The 16,026-nt window shown below is 40.6% G+C and overlaps 5 protein-coding genes across 7 annotated transcripts; 2 read left to right on the forward strand and 3 right to left on the reverse strand.

Moving 5' to 3' along the window:
- Positions 1–317: 317 nt before the first annotated feature.
- Positions 318–1,436, reverse strand: LOC108599732 (gram-negative bacteria-binding protein 2-like). The gene is made up of 4 exons (XM_033293487.1): positions 1,308–1,436; positions 539–1,171; positions 378–462; positions 318–339 (listed from the first exon to the last, which is right to left on the reverse strand). Exons 1-4 carry the CDS (start codon positions 1,423–1,425, stop codon positions 318–320), a joined length of 858 nt encoding a protein of 285 aa, XP_033149378.1. The 5' UTR covers positions 1,426–1,436.
- An 87-nt stretch (positions 1,437–1,523) lies between these two features.
- Positions 1,524–3,619, reverse strand: LOC108599728 (gram-negative bacteria-binding protein 1). Its single transcript, XM_017986730.2, has 4 exons — positions 3,333–3,619; positions 2,427–3,275; positions 2,056–2,372; positions 1,524–1,998 (listed from the first exon to the last, which is right to left on the reverse strand). Exons 1-4 carry the CDS (start codon positions 3,469–3,471, stop codon positions 1,801–1,803), a joined length of 1,503 nt encoding a protein of 500 aa, XP_017842219.1. The 5' UTR covers positions 3,472–3,619; the 3' UTR covers positions 1,524–1,800.
- Positions 3,620–3,881: 262 nt separating this feature from the next.
- On the forward strand, positions 3,882–5,582 carry LOC108599729 (gram-negative bacteria-binding protein 2). Its single transcript, XM_017986731.2, has 4 exons — positions 3,882–4,098; positions 4,162–4,911; positions 4,970–5,026; positions 5,087–5,582. Exons 1-4 carry the CDS (start codon positions 3,966–3,968, stop codon positions 5,542–5,544), a joined length of 1,398 nt encoding a protein of 465 aa, XP_017842220.1. The 5' UTR covers positions 3,882–3,965; the 3' UTR covers positions 5,545–5,582.
- A 202-nt stretch (positions 5,583–5,784) lies between these two features.
- Positions 5,785–13,297, forward strand: LOC108599727 (myb-like protein P). Of its 3 annotated transcripts, none has more exons than XM_017986727.2 (7): positions 5,785–5,852; positions 6,068–6,187; positions 6,285–6,421; positions 8,835–8,911; positions 8,970–11,321; positions 11,390–11,560; positions 11,625–11,828. In XM_017986727.2, exons 2-7 carry the CDS (start codon positions 6,141–6,143, stop codon positions 11,826–11,828), a joined length of 2,988 nt encoding a protein of 995 aa, XP_017842216.1. In that variant the 5' UTR covers positions 5,785–5,852; positions 6,068–6,140. The 3 variants fall into 3 exon arrangements, with proteins under 3 accessions (XP_017842216.1, XP_017842218.1, XP_017842217.1); XM_017986729.2 differs by having other exon boundaries at positions 5,807–5,831; XM_017986728.2 differs by lacking the exon at positions 5,785–5,852 and having other exon boundaries at positions 6,141–6,187; positions 11,625–13,297.
- A 243-nt stretch (positions 13,298–13,540) lies between these two features.
- Positions 13,541–15,712, reverse strand: LOC108598486 (nucleobindin-2). Its single transcript, XM_017985140.2, has 3 exons — positions 15,354–15,712; positions 14,636–15,283; positions 13,541–14,573 (listed from the first exon to the last, which is right to left on the reverse strand). The coding sequence occupies exons 1-3, from the start codon at positions 15,594–15,596 to the stop codon at positions 13,767–13,769; spliced, it is 1,698 nt and encodes a 565-aa protein (XP_017840629.1). The 5' UTR covers positions 15,597–15,712; the 3' UTR covers positions 13,541–13,766.
- Between the last annotated feature and the right edge of the window lie 314 nt (positions 15,713–16,026).

Below are 16,026 nucleotides of genomic sequence, written 5' to 3' on the forward strand. Positions count from 1 at the left end.
CTAACGCCAGCTGTGGACTTTCTAGATTCAACGCATCTTTACTGTAGTAATCATGAAAGTTTTTGGGTCCTCCGACAGTCAGGCCTATCACAATATACCACTTTAAGATTTAACTTATTAGTATACATATTCAAAATGTAATATATTATATACTTACTGCTGATTCCTTGTATGTATTACTTGTACTACCAATTATATAGTCATTAATTTTAAAAACAATTTCTTCTCTTTTAACTATGATCGTATAAGTGTTAAACGTATCATATTCTGATATATTAAGATCGCGATGATATACACGAGGATCCTCATTATCCTCATCAGGGTAAACGCCAGCAAATACTTTATTGTATCCTATTTGGTCATTGTTATTGTTAAACAGTCTAGGATTTCCTCGCTGGTATATCTTAATGTGATTTACGTGGTCGCGTTCAACCGGTTTGTCCTTTTGGTATAGGGCCAAAACTGTTCACATATGTTAAAATTACAATTTGCATATAATATATATATATATATAATATAACTAAACAGGTCTACAAACCAGGAAATAACCACGGGCCCTTTGGCATCTTAGCCCGAATATCTATACGACCAAGTTGAATATTAAAATTGGAATGCAGAAGTGCTGAGCTCAATGGTGGTGTAGGTGGGCCAGTTCGTTTATTCCCAAACGGACCGCACCTTAAGATATCGTTCCCGGGTACTGTACAATTATCGAAACTAAGCTTTTCTGTATAACTATTCCAGGTAATACGAATGTATAGTTTTCCGTCTTTTGTATAAGCGTTGCTTAAGCTGTTTGTGAATGCCACCGGCTCATGATGCAATGATAGTGTTCGTGCATACATTGAATATATCCAATTGGTGAATTGAGTGTCATCAAAATCATCGTTAAAAACATTTTTCTGGGTATCTGGTGCTCGATGCTCGATATCCTGTGAAGTACTGACGTTCTGCTTGTGAACTCTCCCATTCTCATCGATCCAAATCTTAAATTCTTTTGCTATCACTTGTGTTTGAGTCTCAATTAGCCCAAAAAGGTTGAATTCCTCATTCCTCTTGAAAGTTTTGGGTATTTCGATCAACACACTGGCCGTTTGTGTACAATTATAACTTGGATAGCATTTATGAGCATCTTCCGTAAATACAAAAAGGGATTTAACTAATGTATTATCTGTAAACAAAAAGCACATTTTTTCAGAAAATAGTAATTTTGTAATTATGCAACAGATTAAAATAAACTTAAGTTCAAAGTGGAGAAGCGTATTTTCAATTACTTCCCACTTATAAGATGTTAAATAGAAACCTACCTGGTATTTCTACTAAAATTGTGTTTCCAATTGCTCTTATTGTCATATCCACGTTTTCAGCTTTAGAATCATTTAGTCCAAAAAAGAACAAAACATAAATCAAAAATACTTTTTGCATGCTGATAGCGAAAGCTGTTAGTTGTGACTGTTGAACCTCAGACCAGTGTATACATACATGCATAATTAAATAAACATGAATTTTTTATTTTACTGATATATATTTAGCATAGCTGAAAATAATGTAGTAATCGTAATCATTGCAAATTCAGCGATTATTTAAAAGGTAAACTGATAATTGAAATACGATTTTTTTTTGTGCAGCTCGATTACTAATTTAAAAAAAATATCTCGGGATTCAGCCTACGACATCCATTTAGTTCATTGAATGGTAATTTAAACAAGGCAGTGGCACGGGGGACATGGCTTATTGTTATTATTATAACTTTCTATTATTATTATATGATAATATAATATATGCCCAAATTCTAAAAAATCAGAGAGCATACACTCGCACATAATCGATCAGCAGCCTTGGTTGTTTCCAAGTAGGCAGCCAGTGGTCTTGGCTTTGCCAAAAATGTAGTTTTGCCTGCGGGTGTTTGTTCATCCAAGGTTTTTCGTAGTTTGATGTTCGCAGCTTGTCGACAAAGTCCCCAAAGCCACCAACAGAGATACCCAAAGATATGTAAAACTGCAAGTAGTACAACAAATAAAACAAGTATGAAATGTCTAGATTCTTGCTCCTTACCATACGATCAAAGGGTGCCATTTCGCCGCCGCGACGCCAGCTTGCATTTAAGTCGGAGTCGGCAAAGCCTTTCAATAATTCACCATAGTCCTGACCATCGACAGAGAAACGCAAGCTGTTGTTGCTCCATTCAAGTGAATAAATATGAAAATCATCGCCAAAATGAGCGCTGTGTCGCTTCTGCACCATAAAGTCCTCGCGTTGAGATGCTTCTGTAGACAGTACAGCTCCACCATATAAAGTGCGTCCATCAATGAGTTTGCCATGTGGAAGACGCAGCTGATCGTTGCCTCGAGCCATGGCAATGCGCAACTGACCTGCAGTAAAGATTTTAATTTAAAACAAAATTATATTGAAAATATGTTGCTTACCCGATTCGTAGCCGGTTTGACCATACGACTCTATTAGTGGCTCCAGCAGCAATAGCGGTATTATCCAATCTGCCTTGGGGAGCTTGGCGCGTATCTCAATACGCCCATATTTAAAGCCAAATGATTCTCTGGTGCTGAGACGCGGCACTACAACGGGTGGCATTATAAGCGGACCGCTTGTCAATAGCATGCACTCCTTCTGTCTGTTGTGTGTGCCTGTGCAGCGATCTGACAAATCCAAATGGGCATTGGTTATATGTAGATCCGGCCGATAGCTGGACCAAAGCCTTGGCTCAACTATTAGCTGAGCATTGTGCACACGTGCCTTGCCGTCATAGAGCACAAACTCCGCATCTGTGCTATCAAGAGGTGCACGCACCTCATGCAACCAACAACTGTCGTTAAGAGAGTCGAAATTATCCTCAAAAACCAATTCTCCCTTGCATATGGGCTTTTCTGGCGCAGGTGATACTATTGTGATGCTAGTTTGTTGACAATGCGATCTAACATCATTAGGCAAGACTTTGGTTATACCGTTTTCCGTTGTTGACTCTGGCTGCTGATAAGCCGTTGATTCGCCGCTATAGGTACACTCAGCAGGCAGATGCTCACCAGACAGCTGGCAGACTTCCTGTGGCTGTCCCGGAGACCTATAGATGAGAGCACCATGCTGTACATTTGTCCAAATGTAAAGTATATCATGCGCTCGGATCACTGATCGCACAAAATCATGTTGCCAACGTCCGTTTTGGGATTCCCGAACTTGAGCGCTGAACTCTCCCTGCTCAAAGCCAGTAAAATTTCGATTACGGTTCACATTGAAGGCCACGCTCTTGACATCGCGCTCATCTATAATCAAAAAGAAACAGAGTTAGACTGGTAGTAGCTTAACTCGCCATAACTTACCTGGTATGGACACTCGAAATCCGTTAGCTAATAGCTCAATATTGACAGCGGGTACTTTGTAGCCCCATGTGCTCTTTATACATGTCAGGTGAAGCAGCAATACCAGGAACTGCGGCTTCCAATTTTTAGTTAATTTCATTATCTACAACGCACTAATCAATGCTGATGCTTGACCTCCCAACCGGTTCTGATATTATGTGTTCTTTTTGTCTTCCTACGTATGTACACACATATGCACATGCCTATCAGTGCTCACATTGCACTTCTGTACGATCGTCGGTTATCGTTTGTGTCATTCAAAAAATTTATAGTTTTATTTTTAAATATTACAATAAATATTGCTGTAAGTAACGGCAAGCTTTTGAATACATATCGATGTTTACACACTTAAGACAATCCAATCAAACAGTTTTGATAAATTATCGATAGATTAGCTTGTTGTGCGGCAACTTTGAAATAAAGCTTTGTCTAGATTTCTGCATATAAATAAGTTAAAAGCTTTGTGCTCATCTGTGAAGCTTATCTTAAATGCAACTTGACGGGTTTGCAATAGTTGAGAATGCAAGTTTCTCAGAACACACGGTAACTTAAACCAAATCGTGTGATCAATATTTTAATTAATGCAACTGCGTCATGATTAATCAAATCCATTTATTTATCACTCTGCAATGCATATTGTTTATAAGCGTTCAAAATGTGGCTTTTAAAATACCTAACGTTAAATTGGAAATGCTCAGCGAAGGTGGATTTGAGGTCTCTATACCAGGTCTCTATACCACTATATCAAGGTCAAGCTAATTGGAGCTAAATGCGAGAATTGTTTTTACAGATGAGCCGGGCATGCAGCGCGTTCTCTATATGCTGCAGGTGGATAACAGCTGCCCAGCCTTATTAGACTATATAACCTTAGCCAGGAACAGCAGTTGGATTAGTAGGCAGAGTGCTAGCCTTAAGAATAACGACAAGTTACAAATTGCTTTGCTGGTGCAGTATAATGATATTATCTATGAGAAAAGCGAAACACGAGTTATACTTAATACACGTCTGCTGACCACACGGAACGAGGATTCACATAGCATCAGTTACCCTAGCAGCCAGGACGTGTGTGAAGCAGAGCTGGCGCCAAGCTTTAAACAATCGAAGAGTTGTGATCTCTCCCAGAGCACTGTTAGCAGCAGTCGCAGCACCTGCCGTGGAGAACTACTGTTTGAGGATAATTTCAACACAGCCCAACTGAATCGTAGTGTATGGAAACATGATGTACGTCAGCGCATGTACCACGTCGAGGAGGAGCTGGTGGCCTTTGATGATGCGCCACGTAATTCATACGTAAGGGAGGGACATTTACATATTGTACCGGTGGTGGCCAGCGAAGTTACACAGGGCGGGTATAATCTTGGTGATCGCTGCACGGCTATAGATAGTCCCCAGCTCGAATGCAGCATTGCAAAGGGTAGCTTTTACAAAATTAAACCTCCAGTGTACTCTGCTCAACTGCACACACGTGAGTCCTTCAGCTTCAAATATGGAAAGATTGTGGTACGCGCCAAGCTACCGAAAGGAGACTGGCTTTTTCCATGCAAGTGATAAGCTTTTACGATAAATATGGATAAAATTAATGAGTAATCCTTTTATAGATATAATGCTGCAACCAATATCGACACATGCGGAAACACATTACGCCAATCAACTGCGTGAGTTTGCAATGAATATCGAACAGAATACGAGTTCTTAAATAACAATTTCTTCTTTAGGCATTGCATATGCACGTGGGAACGTGGACTTACGTAGCATACAGCAAACGGATATATCAGGCAATCTCTTATATGGTGGCATGATAGTTTGGCATCAAGGGCAAGCTGTGCAGTTCCTAAAAAATCATCTGAGCACTACACACTATGGAGATGACTTCCATAACTACACTATGATCTGGCAGCGGGACAAATTAACTTTGATGGTTGACGAAACGGTTTACGGCGAATTGTATGATGGCCTACCATTCTTTGATGAGAAGTGTTTTATCGTTTTTGGTGTAACGGTGGGTGGTTTTCTCAACTTTGATGATGACATTGTGCCTAAGGATGTAAGACCTTATAGAAATCGTGAGCCGCGTGCAGCTCTTTCCTTTTGGACTCAGCGCGATAAATGGGCTCCAACTTGGGGCAAGCACAGTGCCATGATCATAGACTATGTGCGTGTGTATGCCGAATAATAATTGTATCAAGTATAAAAGTTAAAAATATATCTTTTTCAAGCTTTATTTTGTATATGTATGTATATCAATTAGGCTAGTTTTGAATAAATAGAATGAATGCGTTGCCAGATGTGCGGAAAACAAAACTGTCTGCCAACGTCTTAAAATAACAAGCCAAACTTTACTTGACTCGTTACCGTGATGTAAATGCGACAAGTAACGCTTATATTAATATCGCTCAACTCTAATAGAATGTCCGTGCGTTGTTGCACTGTGTGTCTCTGTCTTATTTATTTATAAAAACGGTGAATAATATAATGCCACAAGTGTGTTTAATAATTGAATAAAAATAAATATAGCTACATTGCATAATTATGATAGCGGCCTGACGTTTAGCTATGTAAACAAAAGAAAACATTGCAATTTTCATTTGTTTGTTTGCATCTGTGTGTGCAGTAAATTGAAGCCCAACACAGCAAAGGAATTTTCTCTATTTAGATGTGTGTGCATATTGTATGTAATGGGTTTTCTTTGCTTGCAGGGCTTTATTGCGAAGCCGATTAACTAGTTTAAGCTGAAAGTTAACTGTAAATATATTACCGGATAAACTGGACATGGATATTCTGGATATTGACGAGGCATTAAAGGATGATTCATACATGTAAGTTTGTGAAGCGATTTGTGAGTCTCTCACAGAATTGCGGCAGTTTGAATTGCTAAAAATACCATTGCAACATCTGTGCCTTTCAATACGACAGATTTCTGGCAGATAAAACACACGATGATATCTCCAATATACTACAACAGTGGAAAACAAATAATCAAGCGCAGCAGTCTCAGGCCCAATCGCAGCAGCAACAACAAAAACTGCATTTACAATACAACAATGAACAAGGTACGTACTAATATACTATTTATGTACATATGTATATGTTCATACATATGTATGTATGAATGTATTTATATGATTATGTTTGTTTATATGCTTGTGTATGTGTGTGTAGTGCATTTGGCGCTTTCTAAAAACAAAATTGTAAGTGGGTTAAACTGGCGTTGACATGTCTTGCGGGCAATATGTGTGGGCAGGCAGCAAGCCGCTTGCTTAAGTACTACAACTTACCAGTGACCAACAATTGTTGTTTTTACCTTATTTGCTTCAATGGCATTGGGTAGACAATTAATCAATGGGCACATGCGCAAAAGCAAAAGTGAATTTACCGTTCTGCGTGGTATTATAACTATAAATATATGTACGGAAATGTCTTTTTTACTCCAAACGGATTACGGATTACGAATTAATTTTGAGTAGGCAACTTATAAGCACAATACTATATTAATCAAGAGTTGCCATATGTGCAAAAGTCTTCATAAAAAAGTATGTACGTTACAAATTGACCAACACTAGTCAGGACATAACTGTAATTTTATTTTGTGCTGGCATTTGCATTTGCAACGCAATCTTGAAAAAATGAACCGGCAATCTAAGGAGAACGCTAATGGCGGTACACGTCGCTTGGCTTTGAAAGCTCGGGCACATGTTAACGTGTTGAAGGCAAAAAAGATAACTTTGGGAAACGCAAAGTTCAAGGAGCATGTGAACATGTGGCTTGGCGATATAACGCCCGTGGACGTAGGCAGCGTGTTGGACAAATATGTGCGAGAACAGACTACAAATCGCACGAAAACTGTTACTGGCTGGTATACGGTTACCATAAACGACTGCTGGAGAGTGTCAAAATGTTCTATAACGCTAGCGCTGAAGTACGCGCTAATGCCGCTCGATGTACAGCTCTTTGATTTTAAGAGCATTGGCGATGGCAGCAAGGCACAGTTTTTTGTAGATAATATTTTAATGGCGAATCGTTTGAGACGACTTAACGGCAAGGTTGCATTGCTTTATAGCAATCGTAACATTGAGTTCAATGTGGAAACAGGTCTGCCGGCGGACTTAAAACAACCCACAAATGTATTGTTGAGCGCTATGAAAACAGCGCTATTGGCACGCTATGATGAACACAACAAAACGCTCGACTTGACGCGTTTTCATACCGCTGCCGAGCTAAAGGATGAGTTTTGCCCTCTGCATGTGTTGTCCATGCTGGAACAACTATTGCAGTTAATTTCTAACGAACTAACGGAACTACGCGTTTTGCGCATAAGTGACAACTATATATGCAGCTTAAGCGCCTTCGCTAAGTGTCAAACATTGCCAGCGCTACAATTGCTTGATATAAGCGCCAATCGATTGGAGCAAGTCGAGGAACTGAAGCATCTACAACGCCTAAAGCTGGTTCAACTGAATATAGAGCATAATCCGTTGGCCAAGCAGCCGATTTTCCAAATTCGCGAAATGTTGCCACAAGTGCAGTTTATAGTTGGTTGCGTCAATAAGCAGGAACAGGACGGTCAAATCAAGACACAGCCACTGCCCAAACACAAAATACGAACTGTACCTAGCGCTAGCCACGCCTTTTGCATTAGTTTCATAAAGTTTTATTACACATTATTTGAAGAGCGCGCACAACGTATAAAGTTAAAAGAATACTACGATGACAATGCCATGTTTTCGCTATCATTCAAAGTAGTTTGCCATAAGAAGAGCGACATCAAGAAACTACACGTAGGATTGGACAACATTGTGCAAACCCTCAACCAGCTACCTGACTATAAGATCAACGTTGCTGATCTACAGTTGGACGTTCAGTGCTACGACAACCAGCTGCGCATGTTTACTGTAAGCGGCAGCTGTCAGGAGAGCACAAACAGTGGATGGCATGCTCGCGATTTTGTACGCACCTTCAGACTGCGTGGGCAGAGTTTGTCGCCTTTACCACAACCAGTCTGCTGGCTCATTGAATATGATATGCTCTCGTTTGGATTGGCGGAGGAACTGCCAGAGATTGAAGCAACCAATTCGGATCTGAATGAGCAAATGCAGCAGCTTAGCGCTAAGATGCCCGAGCTGATGTTAGAAGCTAAACCTGTAGCTATGCAGCAGGAGCAGTCTAATGCTACATCGCTGCTACCATCTAGCTTTGAGACTATGCCGCCATTGGTGCCAGTAGCTCAAACTACCATTGGTGTTCAGTCTATTCTGGAGCGTGAAATTCAAGACACGTTGCTCTGTTCAGATGATGAGCTGCTGATTATCAATGAGGAGGTCTTGCTGGAGCCCGACGAGCTTTAAATCCAATTCAAACACATGCACATGTACACAAAGAAGTTATTTATTTTATTTTTTTACTTTCTTTTGTTTTAAATTTCCATTTCAACATAAATTAATATATATATAAATGTACTTTAAAAAGCTTATAAACTCAACTCAAAGACGTTTACACGGCCCAAGCGAAGGCCACAGGCGGCAACAAATCTGGACACACAATTCGTGAGTGAAATGTAATAGAATCTAAAGAATATAATAACATACTTAAATTTTCAAACAGGCACATATTTCACAAAACAATGCCACACCCATGCTTAGTTTGGAGATTGGCGGACTGGTTACCAACATGCACAAATCGTTCCTGCAGGATACCTCGCCGCCGTCGTCCATTTGCTCATCGATAACAAATGAGCGCATGAACAATTCACTCATCAGCTCTGCTGATTTCACAAATCTCAATTTTCTGCAGTCGACAAATAGCTTGGAGCCCACCTGCGCAGAGTTCAATTTGACGACGACCGCAACGCTTACCGGCGACAGTTACTCGCTTAGTGACATGATAAGGGATCGAAAGGCGCTCGAATCGTTAACAATGTCCGGCGATGGTACCTTAATCAAGGATTCACAAATTGGGCAAATCGATGAAATTTCGCTAACTATGCTAAGCAAAACCGCCTCCGGCTGCAGCACCATGGATAACAGTACGGAGAGCATGTTAACGCCACAGGAGCAACAAATATTGCCCTCAACAGTGCCAGAGCAGCAGCAGCAGCTGCAGCTTAAGTTGGGTAACACTATGATGCTCGGCGAGGAAATGATTGGCGACACCACATTCAGTTTGGTGGACAGTTTGACAACCCCAACGACTGAGTCTGTGAGTGAAGCTGATCCCGAGCCAGCCTTCAATGCAACGTTCAAGCGACCTGCGGCCTTGTTAAATGAGACCCAGTTGCTAGTAGGGCGACAGGTGAACACCACCTTTACCGAGGGTTGTGAAACGCCTGAAGCCGGACGCTGCGAGACGCCGGAGAATGTCGATAAGAAACTGGCCTGCATGCTGATGGAGTCGACACCATTGACCACAACAAGTGCTCGTCTGCCGCAGTTCAATAACAACAACAACAATAATAACAACAATAATACTAATAACAATAATAAGCACAGTTATACGCCTACATTAAAAGGGCGTGATGAAGCCATCAATCTATCGCCCATTGTGGGCACCATCACGCCACAGCGCAGTCTGCATAATCAGCGCAAGCAGCAGCAACAGCTCAACAACACTTATGAGAAACCTGAAGCAGGGACAGTAGTCGGAGCAGGAGACACACCCAAATCAAGGCATTTTGATAGCGAAAAGTTTGTGCTGGACACAATGGAGCTGCTGGAGCAGATTGAGCAGCCCGGCATGGATGCTACCTACAGCATGTCCGAGGACCACAAGCAAATGCAGTGCGTCATGGATCTCGCGGAGGCGGAGGTGGAACTTTTGGCCCAACAGGGTGACGAGGAGCAGTTTGAGCACATGCTCGCCGAGCTGGGCAAGGTGAATGCGTTAAATGCAGAACAACTAAAAATGCAAAAGTCGCTGGACAGCATTAAGAGGCGTTTTCATAAGGACGAGGAGCCAAGTGTGCAGCAGGAACTGCAGCCGCTGCAATCGCAAGCAAACCAGTTAGACGAAGTTCATCATACGACGCCCACGTCACAGCTGCTTAGCAGTCACAGTCACAGCCAGAGCCAGTCCAGCAGCAGTGGTGAACGTCTGCTCAGCCGGCGTAGTCGCCTCTACGATGATGTCAACCTTAGCGCAATGCATGACAGCAATGCCAGCGGGGGCAGCTGCAACTCAACATCGTTTATTGTGTACCGCCGGGATGAGGAATCGAACAACACATCTGAGACCTGCACTCCATTGCAAGAAGAGCAGGAGGAACAGTCACAGCCTAAGCAATCCTCAATGGAGACTGAGCCATCCAACTATAAGCTGGCCGAGCGTCGAGAGCGTGATCGCGAGCGTTTCAAGACAATTAAAATAACCAAGGAGATGCGTGCTCGCGATGAGCAGTTCGATAATATTGTAGTGCCTTGTATTGATGACGAACACCTGGAGCCAGAGCCAACACCTGAGTGCGACCCCGTCCAGGAGCAACAGCGTCAACCCTCTCCACCTGGACGACTCTCGCGGCGCGATCAAATCGAAACAAGCGCTAGTAACACCAACAATTACTTGACCTATAAAAAGCCTAAGGAGAAGTCGCTATTAGTACGTCAGCTTCGGCCGCCTATGACAGAGCTGACCACAATGGAGTCTGCGCAGCCGCGTTCCTTATCCCGACCACGCTATATAAGCGGCTTACAAAAGTTCACCACCGTAAGCAAAGCAACATCTGCTGGCGCTGGACTTAATGCAACCACAGTGGGCTTGTCCACAGGACCTCATACTGACACGGCGGCCTGCCCAGACAACAACGAGCTTAAGAGTCCCATGGGCACCAAATCCAAGTCGTTCCATAATTTGTCCTCCAATATAAGCGGCATGTCGGCCATGATGGCAAGACCCAGCTTAGGCGCTGGCAATGTATTCAGACGGCAACCTAACAAGCTGGCAACGGGAATGCCACAACAAGAAGTGAGTTTTCATAAATGCGTTTTAATTTGAAACAAATTACTGAAGTCTATATATTTTGAAAACAACAGGATGGCATGAATGTATTCAAGGTGCCTAAACTGGTGAGTGGCTTACGTGCGCCAACGGGAGCTGTTGGTGCTGGTGCCAAGCGTGTCATGGGTAATGGCATCGCTCGTCCCTCCTCTGGATATTATAGTCTGAGTGTTAAAGCCAATGCAGCAGAGTCTGAAACACCAGAGGTTTGCATAACTTACCACATTTAAAATTGAAAATAAATATAAAAGTTGTATATATGTCTTGCAGAGTCTTTCATCCGCCTCCTCGCGCGGCAGTCTATATGGCAAGGAAGCAAAGCCTAATAACTCATTCGACACGCAAGCGCTCAGTTCAAAGCTTACTCAAGTTACAATTGGTGCATCGGGTATACCCAAGCCATCTGGATTGAGACCACCAACGCAGATGAAGCGTAGTGGCTTGCCACGACCCTCCAGCATTGTAAGACGTTGAGGCAAAGTGCTTGCCACAATCATCCGCCTGCACGTCATGTAATTAATTACTTCAATAATGCATTGTAAAAAAGCTAAACTAGTTTATCCATATTATTTTTTTATGTGCTCTCTACATGTTTGATCAACACTTAAGAGTAATTTGTAGCCGTTGCCGTCTGTTTGATTTGCATTTTTTGTGTTATAAACCTAAAATGAATACGAATTTTTGCATTTAGTTTGAAAATTATTAAAACAAAACATACATATTGAACATTAAATACACACACTTTGCCTTAAAAAGAATCGAATAACAGAAGAGTAAAACTGATATGACAATTGGTAGTGTTGTATATTTTTCTAAAACGTGCGAATATAAGAAATGATTAAAATAATATATGAATGTTACTTGTTATAGAACATTGTGTGCTGCATATAAGCGTAATCGAATAAATATGTATAAAAACATATACATAAACTATTATAAATATAAGCAACTGCTCAGTGGCCCAGAAAGACCACAAACAACCAAACTATAATTAAAAGTTAATAAATGATAAGCTACCTATTAAAACATGTTATTAATACAACTTTAACACATATTAAAATATTGTAACGTACAGGCAATAGAGCTCTGCTCAGATTTCAAGAGTATAAAGAAAGACCACAAGTATTTGAACGTAGTGGCTTGATGAATCCAGACGAATGAACAGCAATATTACAATACAAACTATAACGACACAATCGTTTAACTGATTATACAAATCTACACTTCTCTATAATTTATGCAAGTTTCTATCCAATCCATCTTTTCGAATGATGTGCTATATGTATTTACTATTTCTATGTTTATAATTTAGTCTTTTAGTTGCCAAAAATATAGAGGAATAGCAACATTTTTAGATTAGTTTACCAAAACGAATTTTCAAATTAAATTATTGCGTATGAATCAAAAATGGGTAACGCTGATCGATTGTTAGGAATTATTTAAAAACAAATTATGCATATCCTACATTTAATTAAAGATTAAATATGTTACGTATTAACCAGCATATAATTTAAGTAAGATTTTGCTATCAACATACTTAACCCGCTTTATCCAAAATGACCTTGCCTATAATTAACATTTATATAAAGGCTTTGCCTTACTCATGCGCCTTTATAGCTACTAAATGTATATTTATAAGTGTATCTAACTTATAGAACCCACTGATTCATTATCTATATACAGCTTTATTCCAGGTGGTAGTTAGTTTGCATGCCACTTAACTGTTAAGAAAGACTAATATAGAATTTAGTTGACTGCTTAAGAGAAATTATAATTTGTTTTGCAAACTCTACGGCTTCCTCAAATATTTTTGCAATATTTGCTGTCAATCCAATTACATACTATGCTTTGAAACTAAAAATCTAACCGTTCCAGCAACTCTCAGATATAAAAACATTATATATTCTAGAAGGTCGAAATTATTTTTGAACAAATTTTAATAAAGAACACAATAAATTATGCATTTTGCAAACAAAAGATAAAATCAAGATCGTTTTTGTTTTTGAGCCCAAACCCTTTATATTTTACCGAAGTAGTCATACATATATACAAAAATAAGAACATTAGCAGTAATTTAAGAAACCAATTTATTGGCCTTCGTACAGCGTTTTACATAAATAACTAATAAGTGTAATTTTGATATACACATAAATTCATTTAATTAATTTCTATTAATTCGATTTATGTACAAAATATATATTTAACGGAAAGTATAAAAAAATAAAATTTATCAAAAAGTGATGAAGTGGAAAGACATTTCGCCAAGCGACAGACAATTTATGTTTGTTTCTTGTTACGTAACATATAAATACCAAGCATTTTGAATATATGTTGCAATGAGATAGAATTTTCAGTCAAACGGGAATTTAGTTGATTTTGTTTTTTAAATGCAATTGCAATGGAATGTTGCATTTAATGACGTTGTTGTTGTTGCTGAGCTCCTTGCGTTGGGGCTAAGCTTGGTTGCTGCTGCTGTGGTTGTTGAGCTGCTTGTGCTGGAGCTACATATGGTTGCTGCTGCTGTTGTTGTTGTTGCTGAGCTGGGGCAACATTTGGTTGCTGCTGATGTTGAGCTGCCTGTGCTGGGGCTACATATGGTTGCTGCTGATGCTGTTGTGGCTGTTGAGCTGCTTGTGCTGGGGCTACATATGGTTGCTGCTGATGTTGTTGTGGTTCTTGAGCTGCTTGCGCTGGGGCTGGTTGCTGCTGATGTTGCTGAATAGGCTGCTGTTGTTGTTGGCCAGATGCATGAGCCTGATTTACTGGCACTTGCTGTGGGGGTACTTGTCCAGCATGCTGATACACTTGATTCGGATCCAAGTGCACCGGTTGGGGATACTGCGGTTGATGATACTGTTGCTGGGCGTACTGCTGCTGTGCGTATTGCTGCTGCTGGTGAGCATATTGCTGCTGCTGCTGCATGTGTACTTGATCTGGTTGTTGGTAGTGTAATTGGGCGCCAGGAGCCGGCATCTGATATGGTGGCGGTGCAGCGTAGTATCCCTGCGGCATATTGGGATGTGGTGGCAACTGACCCTGAGCAATCAAGCGCTGTACCTCTTCCTGACGACGCCGCTCAAATTCCAGGTACTCGTCATGCGTGTATTGCTGCTGCTGATCGATCGTCTCCCATTCAGGATCCTTCTGGAACTCTTCCTTGGTTGTCTGCTTCATAAATTCTTCTATGCTAATTAAGCCATCATGGTTGGTATCCGTTTCCTACAATGCGAAATTGAATAAAATACACACTTTGTGTTATAATTCAGATATTCAAAACTCACCTGGAAATAATGTTCCCGCATTCGCTCCATTTCTTCAGCACGCTCACGCATATCATCTTCGGGCAAGCCGCTTTGATATACCTTATCTAGCTCCTTGATAAATAGCGCTTTAACCTCGACTTCATCCCAATAGCCATTGCTATCCACATCGTGTATGGAGAAAAAGGTTTTTGGGTTGAAATCATCCTTGGACATATGGTCCTCCTTTTCCCAGACCTCTTCTAGCTGAGCTTTATTTCCAGGATGGTGTACCTTAGGATGTTCCTTGTGCTTTTGTTCCTTCTCTTTAATCTCCGCTTCATATTTCTTCCGCGATGCTTCATCCATCTCCTTTAACTGGGCCTCACGCTCAAACTCCTTTTGCATTTCGTACTCTTTAAATTCCCCGCGGCGCTTACGATCTGCTTCAGATAAATCGTCAGAAGTCTTTTTGATCAACTTTCGCAGATCTTCAACTTCAAAAGTCATCTGATTGCCGTGGTCCAAGTGCTGTGCCACTTTCAAGTGTTCGCGATCGATGCCATTGCGTAGTTCATACTCCTTATTAGCCAACTCACGCAAACGCTCCACTTCGCGTCTTTTTATCTCGTCCAATTTTGTGCGCACATGATGATTCACGTAGTCCAGTTCTTGTGCTATTTTTCCACTCTAGATAAAGTTAAATTTAGCATTATATTTTAATCTATTAGCCAACGTCAGCCGATTGTCTACAACTTACACGAATGTCAGCTTCTGGAGCCTTGTCCAGTTTTTTACGAAAATCGACGTCAGATTCAAGCGCCTCAACAACCTCCCGTAAATAGCGTTCATACTCTAGCGCCGTCTCCACATCTGCAGTAGCAGGTGTGCTGCTGGGTTCTTTTCCCTTGTCATCTTTCTTATTTTGAGTGACTGGCAAAGCCGAAACCAATGAGGCTGCTAAGGCAAGCGCCAACACGACATTTGCCAGGCAACGGTTCATTGTATGTGGTATGATTTACTATTTTCTGATTTTTAATAATACCAGAAAGGTAAAAACACTTGAACAAACAATAGTTCAAAAGCAAAAATGTATTCTGACGTGTCTGATGTGCGTTCGCCTTGCTTTTGTTTTGTCACTGGCGCAACAGTGTGGCCATTTCTAAAGAACTTTTTCAACATCTGACTAGACTCGAAAACAAACCGGATGGCAGCTCTGAAAAGTACATTTGCAAAAATAAAAATAAGTTACATTTAACTTAAATGATGTTAAACATATTCTGATATCGCTACAGCGATTAGCCCAAATAGTATAAATGTGTAATTTTAAATACTTATCAAGGTCTTTTATATTAAATTACATTTTATTAAATATTTATTCTATACGATATATGTACATCGATATGGAGATGTTTTTTGACATCCCTAATTCA

This window comes from Drosophila busckii, chromosome 3L, assembly GCF_011750605.1.
Source record: "Drosophila busckii strain San Diego stock center, stock number 13000-0081.31 chromosome 3L, ASM1175060v1, whole genome shotgun sequence".
NCBI lineage: Eukaryota > Metazoa > Arthropoda > Insecta > Diptera > Drosophilidae > Drosophila > Drosophila busckii.